Source organism: Mustelus asterias, chromosome 12, assembly GCF_964213995.1.
Source record: "Mustelus asterias chromosome 12, sMusAst1.hap1.1, whole genome shotgun sequence".
Taxonomy (NCBI): domain Eukaryota; kingdom Metazoa; phylum Chordata; class Chondrichthyes; order Carcharhiniformes; family Triakidae; genus Mustelus; species Mustelus asterias.
In genome coordinates, this window is record NC_135812.1 from 85,870,413 (window position 1) to 85,888,942 (window position 18,530).

General features: G+C 41.5%; 1 protein-coding gene across 1 annotated transcript; it reads left to right on the forward strand.

Moving 5' to 3' along the window:
- The first annotated feature begins 547 nt into the window (after positions 1 to 547).
- dcxr (dicarbonyl/L-xylulose reductase) lies at positions 548 to 11,879 on the forward strand. Its single transcript, XM_078225564.1, has 8 exons — positions 548 to 733; positions 2,049 to 2,146; positions 2,493 to 2,647; positions 4,820 to 4,862; positions 6,176 to 6,275; positions 8,243 to 8,307; positions 10,606 to 10,723; positions 11,414 to 11,879. The coding sequence occupies exons 1-8, from the start codon at positions 682 to 684 to the stop codon at positions 11,515 to 11,517; spliced, it is 735 nt and encodes a 244-aa protein (XP_078081690.1). The 5' UTR covers positions 548 to 681; the 3' UTR covers positions 11,518 to 11,879.
- The last annotated feature ends 6,651 nt before the right edge of the window (positions 11,880 to 18,530 follow it).

The window sequence follows — 18,530 nt, forward strand, 5'->3', positions numbered from 1 at the left end:
CCCCCCCCCCCCCACAGGCTTAATTTACAGGGGCGCCCTCATCTGAATTAATGTTGTACAATCCTATAAGACTCAAAGGCTTCCCCTTGAGCTTCCAGCATTCAGGTCTGAAGTGCCTTATTTTATTGTCGTGGGCCATCAAGTGTCCTTTGGGCTGATTGTGTTTGCATTTTAGGCTTAGGGAGGATATCTCACACCCTCATTTTTACCTCCTTCTTTGTGGTTACCCCACCATCTAATGTACCCCCTTTCTTATCTCGGCTCTACATGAGGGGGGAGGGGTGGTGGGATCAGCATTAGTCCTTTGAGTGGAACTTGAACCCACAACCAGAAGACAAGAGTGCTACCAACTGAGCCACAGCATATGTGTTATTGCTGTCATATAATAAAGAAGGATTGGCCTTCAGGATGAAAAAATCTAACTGTTTTACAAACAGGTGAGTGTATATTTGTTCTAAAATTCGAACTTTTATTGAACAAGTGACACAGTGAGGTGGTGGGCGGCGCCTTTAAGGAGTGGAGGGGTGGAGTTGGAGCTGCTTTAACCAATCGCAGTGTGAATTGCTGCCAGTTATAAAGGCAGTGAGAGGGTGCAGGATGTAGTGAGGGAAACAGAGAGTCACAAAGTTTAATCCAGAGCCCGCTCGGTACCAGCATCCCGGTTCAATTCTCACCAGGCGGATGGAGGGGACTTTGGCCCATAAACGGGCCCTGGTGACGGGCGCTGGCAAAGGTAAGCCTGGCCAGGAAAGGCCGGGGGAAGCCTAACGGGCCTCAGCCTCAGGGAGCTGGACTCTGGAGCTCCTCCTGCAATCACTCTCTAAACCCTTTACACTAACTTGCACTGACACACTATCAACTACATTGCAATTAAAGTGCCTCTCTCCACTCCACTGCTTGGGGGCAGCCACTAATAAAGTATAACCTAAAACAAATACTGAAATGAAATTTTGGGGAATAGGATTTGAATCTGATATGCTCTGTGTCTGTACCCTCTTGAGCACCTATAATTTTAATCACCTCATCAATGGTCCCTGTGTCTTGAGCCTAAGTTCTGAATTTTATTTTCTGTATCTGCCTCTCTAGCTTTTACTTCTTCCTCTGTTTTGCTCTTTTTAAAGTCTACTTTTTGTCCTTCTGTCCTAATATCTTATGTGTTCCTTTTCAAGGTCTTATGTTGCTTGGTATTAAATTTTATAATGTTCCTTGTGTTGATTTATTACAGGTGTTTCATAATTATGTTATTGAAGGACTCTTGAACACCCATCCACTAGTTGGGATGGGCTTGCATGTACCACTGATCCATTTTCAGGGACACCCAGGCAAGGGTGTAACTTTCGAACAGTGGTGGACAGTAAATCCCCTGCTGCCTGGACCAACAATGTGATGGCTGCCTTCACCAAGCTCAGTGATTTCTACTGATGGATCGTGGAGTGGGTAAACTCCCTGATTCATCTAATAGCTGACCTATGCAGGATTGCATATGGTGTTTGTGAGGCTACAGAATTCTATTTCCCAGTAATGTATTACCAGATATAAACATTCTTGTTACTTTATGAACTTGTGAACCAAAGTTCCATGTGTTATTACTTGCGCTACCTAAGCTTTCTTAAACCTTTCATCCAGAAAGCTTCTAATGTACCAAGAGTCACAGTTGTTAGACTAGTGGAATTATTTATCTAGAAGTCAATGATTTTGTCTTAATTTTATTTTTGGATACTATGTTTCTAGTCTTATGCCTGAAGTTCTGTTGAATATTTTTTAATATGTTAGTTTTTAAAGTAACTTTAAACTGCTGGACTGTTTCCAGGCTGCAAATCTAATTTCTCCAATCTTCTGCTCTGGTGGGATGAGTTTGGTTTTAATTTCATTGCCCTTGTTTTGAGGGAGGGGTATCCGCTGGCTTTCTATTGCATATGAATGGGTCAATCTCTGTGTAGGGGACATGTATTGAATGCTTGAAGTTAGTGAGTAGGGTGGGTGGGGTGGGGGGTGCGGTTGTTAAGTAAATAGATTATTAATTTCACAGTACAATGTTTGTGTTTCAGGTATTGGCAGAGCCACTGCTAAGGCCCTACTTGCATGTGGCGCAGAAGTTATTGCATTAACCAGGACCCAATCTGACTTGGACAGCCTTGTTCAGGAGGTGTGTAGAAATTGGTTGTACAGAGCTTGCACTGACCTTCCGAAGTGGTCTTGAATTAGGTTTTGAATCCTAATGAAGGAAATAATTGTTCAAGTTAGTTTATAAAAAGGCTTCTGTTCGGAGTCCTGCTTTTGATAGTTTTGGAAATCAAATAACAGCAGAAAATGCTGTAAGTATTCAGTCAGGCAGAATCTGTGGGGAGAGAAATGAAGTAATCTTTCAGTGACCTTTTGTTGAACTGTTACATTAGCTCTGCACTGAAGCTTTGTTTACTCAGTTTTGTACCTTTTCAGTAACACATTGCCATAAATAAGCTTACCCATTGGAATATTGGTTTGTCTTCTAGTGTCCTAAAATGTTGACTGTTTGCGTGGACATTAGTAACTGGGAAGCTACAGAAAGTGCTCTGAAGGATATAGGTCGAATAGACCTTTTGGTGAACAATGCTGCTGTCGCAATTTTGCAGCCATTTTTGAGCGTCACGCAAGATGCATTTGATAAGTATGTAAAATGATTTTTGCAAAATCTTACCTATTTAAGAAGCTGGTGTGTATTTTGAAATTTGGCAATAAATATTCAAATGCTCCACAATGATTGTTCATTGTGTTTGGTTAAATTATCTAAACGTATTTCAACAACTTGAATAACATCTGAGAGAACATTCCCACCTTCGGGCAGTTGCTGACTGCTCTTCAATGGTGAGGTTTGACTCTCATTGAAAACAAAAGCCGTGTAAGGAACAAAGAACCATACAGCACAGGAACAGGCCCTTCTGCCCTCCAAGCCTGCGCCGATCATAAAGCCTGCCTAAATACCAAAACCATATGCACTCATGGAGTCCGTATCCTTTCATTCCCATCCTATTCATGTATTCACCTAGATGCCCCTTAAATGCCGCTATCATACCTGCTCCCACCACCACCCCGGGCAGCACGTTCCAGAAATTCACCACCCTTTGTGTAAAAAAAAACAAAAGCCTCACACATTTCCTCTAAACCTTTCCTCACACCCTTACACCTTAATATATTCCCTTTCAATGAGCAAAGTTGTGAATTATCTACAGTCTTGGGTATTAATAATAAAAGGAGTGCTCTTAAGTGTAGCACTATTTCTAAGACTACAGCATGACCTTCATTAGCACAATAGATGTGGGGATATGATGTTGTGGCAATAATATTCAAAGGTAGGGAAGGGGAAAAAGGCAGAGGGGCTGCAGTGTTGTTGTAATATTGAAAAGACAGGAGGAAGACAATCCATTTGATTTTTGGCAAGCAAAAAGGCGATTATTGCATTGGTGATGTATTCTACAGTCCAAATATTGAGCAAGGGAAGTGGAAGAACTATTGTGATAATATTGGGGGTATTTTAATTACCCAAGTATAGATTGGGGTAAGGGGGAAAGGAAATTCTGAAAATCGTGTTGGTGCTGGAAAAGTTAGATGTGTTTTGTGGTGGAATATTTGGATAAGAGTGATCATGATATCAGGAAGATTTGGTAATGGAGCAAAGAAAGGACTATTGCAAAGTAAAACTTGGAACAGGGTTAATTTCAGTGAATTGAAGGGATCAAACCAGGGTGTAATGAGCCAGAAACTGACATGAAATTTCACTAATGGAACTATCTTTAGGAAGATGTTTTGGGTAGAGGCTGGGTATATTCCAACAAGTGAAAGGTTGGGGAAGCAAAGATGGGGCTCCTTATGATACAATATATGGTGGATGTATGACGCATGTCAAGTGAATTCCAATATAATAAGTTGAGAAGGGGAAGTGAAGAGGAAAATAAGATTGCAAAGAGAATGTGAGTAAAATGCTCGTTGGCATAACAATCTTCTACATGTAAATAGCAAGGGGCAGGATGGTGCTGAAGATGAGGTGTTGGACTGGGGTGGGCACAGTAAGAAGTCTCTCAACACCAGGTTAAAGTCCAACAGGGTTTATTTGGAATCGCAAGCTTTCGGAGCGCTGCTCCCAACTAGAGTATTGTCCAATTCTGAAAACCATTTTTTAAAAATGAGTTCCTTAAGAGGATGCAGAGATTTATCAGAACAGTTTCAAGGATGAGAGATTTTAGGTATAAGGCTAGGTTTGAGAAACTGGGTTGTTTTCCTTTGAACGAAGGAGATTTGTTGGAGGTGGGTGAGGATCAGTTGGTGCAAGGTGTGTGGAACACAGATTTAAAGTCTGCAAGAGATGTAAGGGAATGTGAGGAAGAACGTTTCTAAATTTGTTGCCTAAAAAATGGTGAAAGAGACTCTGATTTCAAAAAGGAAATTGGAGGCTATTTGGGCTGTGGGGATCTGAGGGTGGAGTGGGGAAATGGAACTTGCTGGATTGCTCTTCAGAGAGCCAGCATTGCCTTGATGGGCTGAAAAGTCACTTAGTGATACAAAGTTAAAGAAATTGTGGGTATCTCAGCAGATGGAGGAGGATTGTGGGAAGGGGGTAGCCTCTGGATGAGTTTAAAATAAAAGGGCCAACAGAGCATCAGGTGATGGACATGTGAACCTAGGTGGGTCCAAAGGCTTGAATCCTTAAAAGATCGAGTGCCCATGCTGCCTGTGTGGTTCCTGCCAACAAAGGTTAAATCTGCAGTGCTGAATAGATCACAGCTGGAAAATAATGATTGGCCAACTTGCTTTGTAACCTTTGTCCTCTTATCTGATTTTTCAGAGTGTTTGATGTTAATGTGAAAGCACTGTTGCATGTTTCACAGGTAAGAACACTGCTGTATCTTTGCTGGACTCCTATTTAAATGGGTTTTGTTCTTACTGGCAAGAGGATTTTATCATTTTCATAGAGTATTTAAAGAGAATGGGCTTTGGTTAGGGCTGGGCATTGGGGGACAAGCATTTTGTGGTAGGTTACAGGTGAGCCAAGAGATTTCGGAGGACTGAGCTCAAATAGGACCTTTCCAACTAAACAAGGCAAACTTGCACATTGGTTCAGAAAACCCTACTTCCAAAGTGAAGCTGTTGTATGACCACTTTTGTGAATGGGTAACCTGACCACTGCAATTATGCAAACCACTTTACCCTTGGTGCATTAATGATGGGATAGATGTAGGGATTTGCAACTTATGAAGTTGTGTGCCGCTGCAGGTTGATGCATGCTCCAGTATAGTGATATCCAAATAAAAATGTAATAGATGACTAAAATCAACTTTCTGATTAATTGGAACTGATTTAAAAGTTGCCTAACTGGCAGAGAGCTACCCCTGTCAGTGAAAGGACCTCATTCACCTAAGCAGTGAATGCTGAGTTATTGTGCTGTATTGTAACACTAACACCATTCTTGTCAGCCAAATAGCGATGAGGGCTCTTCTGGTTTGATGCTACACAGTGACTGATGTCTAGTATCCAGAATTAGTGACTACTCCTTGTGTAGGAGGGCTTGTTTCTACAGGGTGACAGCCTAAGCTCACCCTGTCCTTGCCTAATGTACTTTCAGCAGCAAATACTTGATCCCTGTCAGAAGCTGAACAGATTTCTTGTCCCTTCACGGACGTCACTTGTCGCTGCAGCTAAGATCTTGTCCCTTGTGAACAAGTGTTTTACCAAATTCTATTTGCCAGGAGGGTAATGTGGCCCTCTTCCACCATGAGTTGAATTTGCCCTCTATTCCACAATGAACTGAGTTGGATTGAGGATCTGTTAGAAACCCCTGTGCTGCTTGAAATCCAGTGGGGTTTTTTTCTGAGGTGTGCAGACTGCCCGTATGGGTGACGGGAAGAACTTGTGTTGCCTTCATCTCATTCACAAGCCACAGGAGATCAGGAGGCTGCTGAGAGTTGCAAGCATAAGTTTGTATCTTGCAACACTGCGGAGCACTCTATGTAGTGCTACCACACCACCTGAATCACACAACTCAGCTGTTGGTATTTCTGCAGCATCTGTACAGATCATTACTTCAGCCCTTTCAGAAGTAACTAAAATCTGGAATGTGAAGATTTATTGAAAATGAGTCAGTACAGTGAATTTTGATTGTTAGTAATTAAATTGTCATTAATAATTCCCTCTTTAAAAAAAGATAATTGCAAAGGGGATGATATGTCGTGGAGAAGGTGGTGCTATCGTGAACATCTCAAGCCAGGCGTCTCAGTCTGCTCTAAGAGACCACACTGTGTACTGTGAGTTCTATCCATTGCTTGAACTTTCATGTGTCATTTTTTGTGTCATTTTGAAATTGGTAGCACATAACCTGAGTAAGAGGAAATCACATTTGCCATTCCATTTATTTTTTAATAGCTGGAATGCTTCAGAGGATACCATTATTAGCAAAAAAAAACTTAATAGTGCTGTTGCTGCCTTGACAGCATTTGATCTGTAGGTCTGGAATAGTGTACAGTCAAGGCTGAGAATCAATAGGAAGAAAATCACTGACGCCTAATCCTGAATCAGCAATAGACTGGGCAAGAGTGAAAATTATGCTGCAAATTTAGTTGATTTTAATATGATGATTTTTAATTTCATTTTACTGGAGCAGAACTGTTCTTAAACAAAAGTGAGGTTTTGTGTTCTGCTCAAAGGTGGAATGAAGGGAGTCATGTAATTCCAAATTCTGGTGAGAAATGTCAGATTTTATAAATGTTTAATTGTCTATTTAATTTCAATATATAATGGAGTTGGGAGGTCCAGAGGCCAGCTATCTGGATACTTCTATCTGGAGGCAAGGTTCATGTGATTTATGTTGCTATAGCCATGGGCTTTGCGGTAGGAGTAGGAATAGAGTCCACAGTAAATGACTAGTATCAGCGTGTGGGGTTTGAACTCCTTGGAAGTCAGAGGCAGCCAGTTCTATAGCTGAAGCAGAGAAAATGTTGGTTGTTATAACACAATATGGGAGGGATCTTGCAAGTCTGAGAATTTAAATGAGGCTAGCAGATTCAGCTAGCTTTGGCCAGGGAGGTATTTCCAGGGTAACCTTAAGTGAAAGTCAGTTTGGAATTAGACGTTTTCCAGCTAGAACCAGCCATTGGTTTTGGACCGATGTGTCCATCTATGGTGGTGGATTTTGGTCACTTACAAAGATAATACATGGTCTTTTTTTTTGTTAGTTTGGTTGAATTGTGTGATTCTTCAAGACAGCAACTGGAAAGTTATAGGTCTTTTCAGTGTTGAAATCTTTGCACAGCTTTAGGACATACTGAGACCTGATGAGCAGCTTTATAAAGACAAGTAATTGCCATTAATGTGACTGAACATGCTTTTGGGGGCAATCTATTCTATATAATTACATGTGAAGTACTTGCCAGTAGGAATAGGCAGATGTGGTCTTGATATGTTAGCATCTTAGAATGGTAACAGTACCTTGTGTTGCATTGTCAGCCTGGATATTGTGCTTGGGTAGGGACTTGATTAGAGCACCCCCCCCCCCCCCCCCCCCCCCCCTTACCTTAAAACAGGGGGAGAGATTGCTATCAACTGTGGCAAGCTGACACTTAAATGATTGTTTAATCATGGCCATTGCCTGCTACTATCATCGCTTATCAATAAATGTAGCTTGATTTAATACATTTTAATGTTGTGCCTGATTATGCTTCATGCATTGAGATTTTTAATTCCTATTCATGCAACAGGTGTAGGAACGTTGACATCTATTCTTTTCCTTTGCAACTGCAAATGTCAGTTTCAAAAGGAGTGATCTGTTGAAACAACTGGTTTGACAAGGCATATTTATTAACTTGTAGAAATCATCTACATGTACTTTGCTCCCTCATCACCTAGTTTTACATGGCAACTGCTGCTTCCTCATTCAAAATTTAATATTTTTAATTTCTGATCTTCTCTCCTGACTTCTGAAGTGCAATTGAACAGAAATGACAACTTTCAGGCGCCTTACCCTAGTGAGTATTTTGTGAATCCAGCTGGGGATGTTGGTTAAACCTCTTCCATGGTCAGTTGATCTCCTAGCATCTCCTCAGTCTATTCTTGTCCATACACTAAATGGCAAAGGCTGCTGGGCACCTTGGCTCTTGTGCTGTCTCCTTTAGCCAATTGTTGTTCCAATTACCTAATGTGTAATCCAGATTATGTTTGTTCTCCTGGTTGATGCCACATTAGCTTAAGTGCATCATCTTACCTTTGCTTTTTAAAGGTGCCTCAAAAGGAGCTGTGGACATGCTGACAAAAATGATGGCACTTGAGCTGGGACCACACCAGGTAAACATGAAATATGCAAATCACCACCTGATACCATTAGATTCTATAATGCCTTGTGCTTTCTAAAGGTATATCGATATCCACTCCAACTAGAATGGCTTAACAGCATCTATTGGTCAACTTGATTTTGGAGCCTATCTCTATAGGAACATGCATTGGCCATTCAGCTTATCGATCCTGCTCCACCATTCAATTTGATCATCTACACTGCCACTCTTGTCATTAATACCCATTTCCAACTCGAGCATGCTCAGTGATCTTCCACTGCCCTTTAGGGTAGAGAATTCCAAAGATTCACAAACCTCAAGTGAAGAAATTCCTCATCTGTTGTAAATGGCCTACCCCCTAATCTGAGATACTAGACTCACCAGCCAGCGAGTATCTTGTATATCTTGTGTAGACACAAGATCTTGAATATCTTGTTTAGACACAAGATCCCTGTAAGAATTTTGTAAGTTTCAATGATTTTTTTTCCCCATATTGGCCCTGGGGTTTTTCACTCTGGGTTTTCGCCTCTCCCTGGAGATCACATGGTCTGGAATGGGGGGGTGGGGGTAAGTTAATAGGTTGTAATGAACAAAGCATCGTAGCTGTGAGGGACAGCTCGGTGGATAGGATATTGGTATGTAGATAGGCTGGAAAATTGGGTGGGGATCCTGGATTCAGGATTCAATCCTGGACCGGGGAGCGGCGCGGGCTTGGAGGGCCGAAGGGCCTGTTCCTGTGCTGTATTGTTCTTTGTTCTTTGTTCTTTGTTTGAGGTCAACCCTCCTACAGGGAATATGGACCCAGTCTCAATCTCTCGACAAGCCTGCCATCCCAGGGATTAATCTGTTGAATTTCCATTGCACTCCCTTTATGGCAAAACTGTGCACAGTACTCAGGTGAGGCCTCACCAAGGGCTTTGTAAAACAGATATCTTTACTCCACACTCCTTGTGATGAAGGCAACATGCCATTTGGTCTCCCAATTGCTGCTTGAACCTAGGTGTCCGATCCTTCAACAGAAATCCAACCATATTGGGGCCAGTATATTGGCAGATGAGGGACTGTGCAGGTAGCAGACAAGTTGGATTTCCTGCCCCGAGTTCCAGCTGGTATTCGAAGAATATTTGTAGTTTTTTTTTTGGATCTAGCTATTGGAGAAAAGGATATGGTATGAATCCTGTGACTGATTTAGAAAATGTTTACTTGTTGCAGCCAGCCATTATACATCTTCCCGCTTGCTGAACCACCAGAGAATATAAATTATTACCTAATCAATGGAGAAAGACTGAATACTTGACACTGTTTATAATGGTTCAGTCTTGCACTACACGACAGGGAGTGCTTAATTTGTCAATGGATAGCATTCTATGACAGGGTTACTATTGCATAGAATCGTGTAAAATGCTTCTAAATATTAAAATGTCTGCTGGAGTGAGGTACTGCAATGCATGCGACGGTCATCCAGGCAGAGTATAAGATGAAAATAAGACCTTGTTTCATGTAAAAACACTACAAATGTGCTAGTAAAATTGTTTTAATTTTAAACTGCACCCACCATTGGGGGGAAAATTCCAGGAAACCCGTGTTCTCTTTTCTTTAACTAGCAAACATGTTTTTTTCCTGTGTTGATTGATTCCTGTTAAGTTCTCGACTTAAGCTCATTGTGTCCTTGTACAATGATCACATGCTCCTTTGACCATGGAAATAGCAACTGTAGAATTTACCCGGTGATGGCTGAATATTGTAGGTTGTCCAAGTTGGCCTGAAGTTCTAGAATAAGGATCAGGTTGAATCTCAAATTTTTGAATTTTCACTTGAAACTTGCATCTATTTAATTAAGGCAAAGCCCATGGTAGGGCAAATTCTCAGTGTCAGACAACCTGGAATGGGAATGGAGCAGTATGAATGTGTTCCACTATTTCTATTGATTCTTCAAGTCTGCTTGGTGCTGTCAGTTAATATACTACATCTGCTTTTAGATGCGATTCAGTTTTGTATTTCCCCACTAGAGGGTACTCAACACAATTTCCTCGAATTAGAAAACACTCCTTTATTTGTTCTTTTAGAATTATGGAGTTATTGTTGCAATTAATTGTTACAATAATTTTCCAGTTTCTGTACTTGGATGATTTGATTCATTGAAGACAATACTTGGGATAATGCTAAATCTTCAACTTGTCCGGCTCCTGCAACTGTAGACTTAAGTGCAGGCAAGTTTCTGGAATTAAGATTTGAGATCCAGATGTATTTTAATGCTTCTCTCATCTGTTCAAAAAGCAGTTAAAATAAATTTCTTTTTTCTTTGGCACAGATCAGAGTGAATTCAGTGAACCCCACTGTAGTGATGACTGCAATGGGTCGGATTGGGTGGAGTGACCCTACAAAAGCTGCAGGAATGTTGTCACGCATCCCACTGCACAGGTTTGCAGGTGAGTGATTAAATACAAATATGTTTGACATATCCTGAAGCCCACTTGAATTGGCCGTGGAGTATAGGTGTCCTGGCCATCACTGTTCTGCAAAATGACATGTTCTGTCCTTTTGGGTATTCTGTAATGACTCATGTTGCCACCTGGCCTCTCTTACTATCTGCAAACCAGCAGGGCTGTAATTATTTGTATTTAAACAGTGCTCATTTGTGTATCTGGTACAAGGGACTATAAATTAGTTAAACAGATTGAATTGCCAGTGACCACTCCAGAAAGCAGGCAGGTGACACCGATCCAGAGAAACTCTACTGAAAACTACTAAAGTAGCAAATGAGAGGGTTTAAAACACTCAATTTTACACATTAAAGGTACGAAATGAAGTTTCAGTTTTGTGTATTGACAGATACAATTTTTTAATAGGAATATAGCTTATGAAATGGCTTGATTTTTCTCTCTCGGGTATGGGGGACACCCATATCTTATTGTGACAGAACACCAAAGACTAAGTTACCATTCTTTCCTCCTAAACACATGCTAGGTCTCAGCCTAGCAATGCTCCTCCTGCCCCTATCACTGCATTATGGGGACATCGAGCCCATTTCACTCCAAACTATTGATCAGATTGACTTGGATACTAACAATTGTGCTGGATAATTACACATGGTTAATGTTTGCATTTTCTCTTTGTAGAGGTAGAAGATGTGGTGAATACGATAATCTTCCTCCTCAGTGACAAAAGTGCAATGATAAATGGAGTGACTCTGCCAGTGGATGGCGGATTCCTTTCTTCATGAACTGGTTTATTTGTAAATAGTGGCTCAATGACCTGAGTGGATTCCCATTTAGCTCGATTCAATGCTATCCTAAATGAATAAATAATATTTGATAATAACTGGACATTCCAAAGTGCTTTATGGTCAATTGAGTACTTTTTGAATTAAAGAGGGGGTGGGAGGGACAACTGCTTTTAGAGTATTAGAGGTTTACGGCATGGAAACAGGCCCTTCAGCCCAACTTGTTCATGCCGCCCCTTTTTTTTTCACCCCTAAGCTAGTCCCAATTGCCTGCATTTGGCCCATATCCTTCTGTAGCAGCATAACACTCCAATAGTGCATTGATGTGGTATCCTTATGGGTGATTTAAATGGGACTTAAATCCACAATCTTCTGATTAGGAATCGCACGTTACCTACTAAGCCACACACTGTTGTGCCAGCTACCTGCTGTGGATATTTTTTTTAAAAATTGTGACAGCTTTTTTCCAACTGAGGAAGTCACAAGGTGGCAGTTTAAACTTGGGAGAACAGCAGTAAAAACTTGAAATGGATCAATTTCCCAAAACCAATACTGACATTTATAATACATGTGCTGTACATCCTGTACAATTATGCAAAATAGCACCAACAGAGAATTTACAGGAAATGCTGGTACATGAAGGAGCTGGACCTGAGGGTTTTGCTCATACACTTTGATCCATTATTCAATGAATCACAAATTAAAATTCCTGGCATTGGTTAAATTTGTTTGAGATCAGTGGTGCTGTGATGTCAGTATAACAGGATTTAAATTACATGTTGGGGCAATGGGCAGATTTAACCTAGCAATGTCACCAGTAGCTGTGAAAAGTTCAAGATGGGTCACTGTGGTACCTTTTTATTATGGTTCCTCCATGGTTCAGGGCTGAACAATCACAGGTATTTTTTTGAGAATGGGACAAACAGTACATGATTGTGATTGAAGGAGCAGTAAAGGGATGAGAGGGAGGAAACCTGTGATTGGAGGAGCCAGCTTGGGAGCACCAGAGGTCAAGATGCTGGTGGGTACCATGCAGGTAAAGCAGCTCTGACTGAAAGGAGATGTGGGCAACAGCCAACATTGCTCAATTTCACAAACTTTATTTTTGTATATAATTTCTTAACTTTTCAAATATAGCTTGATTTTCTTTCAAAATCCTCCTAGACCTGGCTTTCTCGATTGCAACCCACTGATAGAACAATAACCAAACCAAAAATAAGTTAAATACTTTTCAATACCTTTCTTCTTTTTTATAATTGCTTCATAAATAGTAGGAGTAAAGAGATCTGGGGTAGAGGGATAAAAAACATTATGGGAGAAATTTACCCCCTTTAAATTTATAGAATCCCTACAGCACAGAAGGAGGCCATTTGGCCCATCGAGTTTGCACCGACAACAATTCCATCCAGGTCCTATCCCTGAAACCCCACATATTTACCCTGCTAATCCCCCAACACTATATTGAGCATAGCCGATCCACCTAACCCGTACATCTCTGGACTGTGGAGAGAATCCACGCAGACACGGGGAGAATGTGTAAACTCCACACAGCCAGTCACCCAAGGCTGGAATTGAACCTGGATCCTTGGTGCTGTGAGGCAGCAATGCTAACCACTGTGTCACCGTCCACTAGGTTTTTCTTTAAATTTTTGTGCTATAGGAAGTGTCTGTAGATGAGGTTTTTTTGCTGTTGTGCGTGTTTTTAGAAAAAAAAGTATTGAGTACAAAGAAGCTGGGACTCCAGTTGATCCAGAAGAGCCTATTTGTTGCTTCAATATCAGTCACTGGCGAAGGATGATGTTGGGAGGAGGAGCTAGTTGGGGAACGAAGGAAAACTGTTTAATGATTCTTGGCTGTCTGCTCAGCAACAAGTCTGTCATTTTAATATCCTTTATTGGAGGCATAGAGTGAATGGCAAATTCCTGCTTTTGAAAATTGAGGGGCCGAACAGCATACTCCTGTTCCTATTTCTTACTGACTTGTGGAGAATGGTTTGGTTTCTAATGTAAATCTTCAGATGTAAGTAGTCCCTGAAAAATCAAGAAGTAGCCCCTGGGGAAAATCTCAACTGATATCAATCTACATGCAGCAGTATTAGTGGATTGCTAAGAACATGGATGGGGTTTTTTCAGACTTGTTTCCAGCTGTAAATTAGATTTGCATTATTCAAAACTAATCCGATGGTTCTAGGGATGATGTATTTCAGTTATGTGCAGAGATTGGAGAGGCTGGGGCTGTTTCTTGAAAGTGGAGATTTGTCACTTTGTGACACTAAATTATCCCTTAGTGTCAAGGGGACTAGCTAGAATAAATGTATGGGGATAGGGTCTGGGTGGGATTGTGGTTGGTGCCGTCTCTATGGGCCAAATGGCCTCCTTCTGTAATGTCAGATTCTATGAAAGCTGGTATGAACATGAGGACTTGAATGGCCTCCTCCTGTGCTGCAACCGTTCTACAATTCTGTAACATCCTGAATGCCAAACTCAGTTCTGGGGGACAATGGGTTATTCAGCTCCTCGAGCTTATTCCATCATTCAACTTGATCATTCCTGATTGGTACCTCATCTCCATTTACCCACCTTCGCTCTGTATAGTTTGTTCTGACTAATAACACATTTAATGTTAATTGTCCAATCATCCACAACCCTTTTGGGGTTCATGGACAGAAATACTGGAAACAAATAGGCCAAACCGTAGCTGTACTGTAAGGGGTTAATCCTAAAGACATATCAATACTGAAACCAAGACTGGCACGTTACCATCTCAAAGACAAAACAGTGACCATCAGACAATCCAATTAAAGAAACGGGGAGCCCATTGAGCTGATGGTCCCAGGACAACAACTATACAAACATCAACAACCATTAAGGGGAAATGGACTTTATGGCTCGGATTCTCTCAAAACAAAACTAAGTGCCCAACCAGCGGGAAAACTGCCCCCCGCCAAACGCATCTTTGAAACTTTGAAATGCAGAGTGCCTTAGACTGACTCTCACTGAAAAGTAGGGGGCGGGGCCTTATCCTGCCCAAGGGGCTGGCAGCACAGTGTAGAGCGCCCGGGCCACTGTGCATGAGCTGATGTCAGTGCGGAGATTGGCACATGTGGACTTGCACCCCCCAGCGGTCCAGCCCTAATCGCCCCCTCAATCCCTCTCCCACCAATCCCACTTGCAGTGACAGCGGGTCCCTCCCCCCACCACCACCGATTGCACCCCCTTGCCCAGGACCTCCTAGGAAGGCCTCCAGCCCCACCAGCAGGGTGAGTACACCTGTTCCACGTTACAGGGGAACAGTTGCAGCTGTAATCCCCACTGGTGGGAACCACTCCCGGAAGGCGCACACACACACACACCCCTCCAACAGCTGTCGCCCGGCCACTGTGCTGCTCAAAGTCATTATACCTGAAAGAGGACTGTTGTTCTTTTTTTATCTTTTAGGGGAGGACTGTTGTTTTGGGTGTGGGAAACAACATCATGATTGGTTTGTCTGGACTAAGGCAGGAACCAGGCTAAAAGAGATTAAAAGATGCTAAGCACTGACCATCCAAACAGAATGTCTTCAAGAATGTGCTTTGATATTTTTGATAAAGTTTGGTAATAAAAAGGGCAAGGCAGTTGCATCTGGCACTGCAGTCATGGAGGGAGGGTCAGGAATGGTCTCTCTGATTCACAGACTTGCAGCAGTTGTAAGTATCAGCCAGATCCGAGGGATAGTGGAGCTGGAGTTTAAAGATAATTTAAGGGTAGCAATTAAATCCTGAGGAGGTTTGGGCAGAAACTTGAGACTTTGCCTTTGATTTTTTTTTTGTGAAGCCTTTTATTAAGATGGTTTTTTTGTTTAAATTTCTTGTATTATGAGTGTTTTTGTTCATTAAAAACGTTTGTGATTGAGCCTAAAAGCCTGTCCTTTTTAAAATCCTAAAGTCTAGAACTGACATAAAAATGAGTGTACACCTTTTGCATATCACATTGGATAGTCTTTGCTTGATGCTTTTGTGTGATGCCTAACTCAAGGTATCTGATGATTACTTGTCTGTACTGCATTCCGCTGGTATTATAGAAATCCACCCTGTAGTTTAAAAGTCTTCAATTGTCATCTTCATTGTCAGATACCAAGAGGTGCAGTAGACAAACACGACTGCATGTTTTCATACAGCAGGACCTCTTTCTCCTCCCCAAGCGTGATATTACAGACAACTCCAATATTCCACTATTATTAGCTCCTAGTAAAGTAAGGCCTTAAAATTATAAATTCTCATTTGATTTCAAAGCCCTCGTGATCTTGCCCCTTTTCTAACTCTAACCCTCCTTGCTAATAGGGTAGCATAATGATTAGCACTATTACCTCAGGGATCTGGGTTCAATTCTGGCCTTGGTGACTGTGTGGAGTTTGCACATTCTCCCTGCGTCTGTATGGATTTTTGCTGAATGCTCTGATTTCCTCCCACAGTCCAATGATGTGCGGGTTAAGTGAATTGGCCATGGTAAATGCGAAGGATTGCGGGGATGAGAGGAGGGTTGGGTCTGGGTAAGATGCTCTTTCGGAGAGTTGGTGCCAACTCGATGGGCCATATGACCACCTTCTGCACTGTCGGGATTTTATGGATATGATGATAGCTGCTTGGGAATTTGGTACAAAGAAGGAGGGGGTGCTCTTGTGACCTTTTACAAAAAAGGAGTGGTGTGAGAGAAGAAGCCAGAGACCAGTGGCAGGATGTGAGCCTGGAAGTATTCAGATGAACAAGTAGGTGAGTGGTTGGTAAGTTTAAAGATTTCTTTTCTTTGTCTAACTGGGGCAGTCATTTAAACTCATACTAGGGAGATGTAAATAATGCATTATAGCTTATCTACAGATAATTATTGTGACATGAATACAGCAGGTGATGAGGAGCAGCTGCAGCATGAAAGATGTATTGGCCACCTGTGTGATCCACATCTGTGGTAAGCGCTGCTAAAGGAACTTGAGCTCAAGAGTTTGATTTGATTTTTTGATTTGATTTATTATTGTCACGTATTAATATCGTGAAAAGTATTGTTTCTTGTGTGCTATACAGACAAAGAAAGTTGATGAGCTGGAGTCCTGAGCTTCAGACATTGATGCATTTGGTGTTGTTAAAACTCTTACTGTGTTCACCCCAGTCCAACGCCGGCAACTCCACATCACTGAATAGTCAAGGTTGAGTTAGATCTTTGTTTGGCAAGGGAGTCGTGGGTTATGGGAACAGGCAGGAAAGTGGAATCATAAGAATTAGGAGTAGACAATTCCCCCCTCTGGAGCCTGCTCCACCATTTAATACAATCATGGCTGATCTCATCTCGGCCTCAACTCCACTTCCCTGCCTGTTCACCATAGCCCTTCAAACCTTTACTAATTAAAAATCTGCCCACCTCTTCCTCAAATTTATTCTCCAGTATCCACCATGCTCTGGGGTAGTGAATTCCACAGCCTCATGAACCTTTGAGAGTGCTTCTCCTTATCTCTGTTTATCTCTGTTTAGATCTGCTACCCCTAATCCTAAAACTATGGCCTCTTGTTCTAGATTACCTTACAAGAGGAAATATCCTCTCCACGTCTACTTTATCAATTCCCTTCATCATTTTGTACGCCTCAATTAGATCCCCTTGCATTCTTTTAAACTCCAGGGAGTATAGGCCTAAACTGCCTAATCCCTCTCTAAGACAAACACCTCATTTTTGGAATCAATCTAATGAACCTCCTGAGCTAACTCCAATGCAACTACATCCCCCTCAAGTAGGGGGACCAAAACTCTGCACAATATTCTAAGTGCAGTCTCACTAATGCTTTGTACAGTAGCAGCAACACTTTTATATTCCTTTAGCAATAAATGCTAAGATTTGATTTTGGAGGCCAAAAATCAGATCAATCATTATCAAATGGAGGTGGCTGAATAACCTAATCCTGACCCAATTTCTAATATTCTTATGCACACATCTTGGACACATTAACCTTGTGTTATGGCATGTGGGTTAAATTTTATAGTTCACTTAAAGGTACAGTTGAACAAAGAAAGTCAACCACACTTAAACATGACGGCCAGAATTCTTGAATATTTTAATGACGGTTCAGAAATCCTCACATTACCTGGATAGTCACATGAGCAGCCTGGGAATGGAGGGATACAAACGATTGGTCTAGTTGGACCAAGGAGCGGCACAGGCTTGGAGGGCCGAAGGGCCTGTTTCCTGTGCGGTACTGTTCTTTGTTTGTACATCAGTGCAATAGTCAGCTTGTTGGAAGTTCCTCAAAAAATAGATATTGCAAGTACATTTTAAACATCGTTCTTCCAACATCGTGAAAATGGTATGTGAAGGAACGAAAGTCAGAAAACAAATCATGATGATTAAGTGGAACATCGAGGGGAAAAATAGCTAGTTTGATGCATTCAATAACTGTGTGCACCTTCAGCTTTTCAATATTGTTCTCTCAATTTTCATCCATATTGTGTGTATAATAAACTGAGCAGCCACCTGCAGCACATCAGAGAAACTTACCTCTACCCCAACCTTTGCATTCTGCCCTTCAACTACTCCCCATTCACGTAGTCACAAAACCTTAATTCCATGTGTTAATTCCATTTGTTCGTCTTGACCTAATATCTTGTGTGGCTCAGTGTCGCATTGTGGGTTTTATAATGTTCCCAAGAAGAACCTTGAGATAATTCATTTGGTGCTTTATAAATATTGTTAGTTATAAATTTTACAATTTACACAATTGCAATGTACCAGGGGTGCTGTTGAAGTCTTGCTGCCTGTGGGATTACAGGGACTGGTCTTATTGTTGCCACCTAATGGAGTACTTTAAATTGTTTTAAAATCCATTGAAGCTACATTGTGCATTTTGGCTACCAATTCTCATTTATTCAAAAGACTTGCACAGAAATTGAAGCTGGCTCGTCCTCATTCATTCGCTCATGCTTTGCCAACAGCTATGTAATTTTACCCTGTGTAATAAACTCCAATAATGCACCCATATCATTTCCTGGGATATTAGTC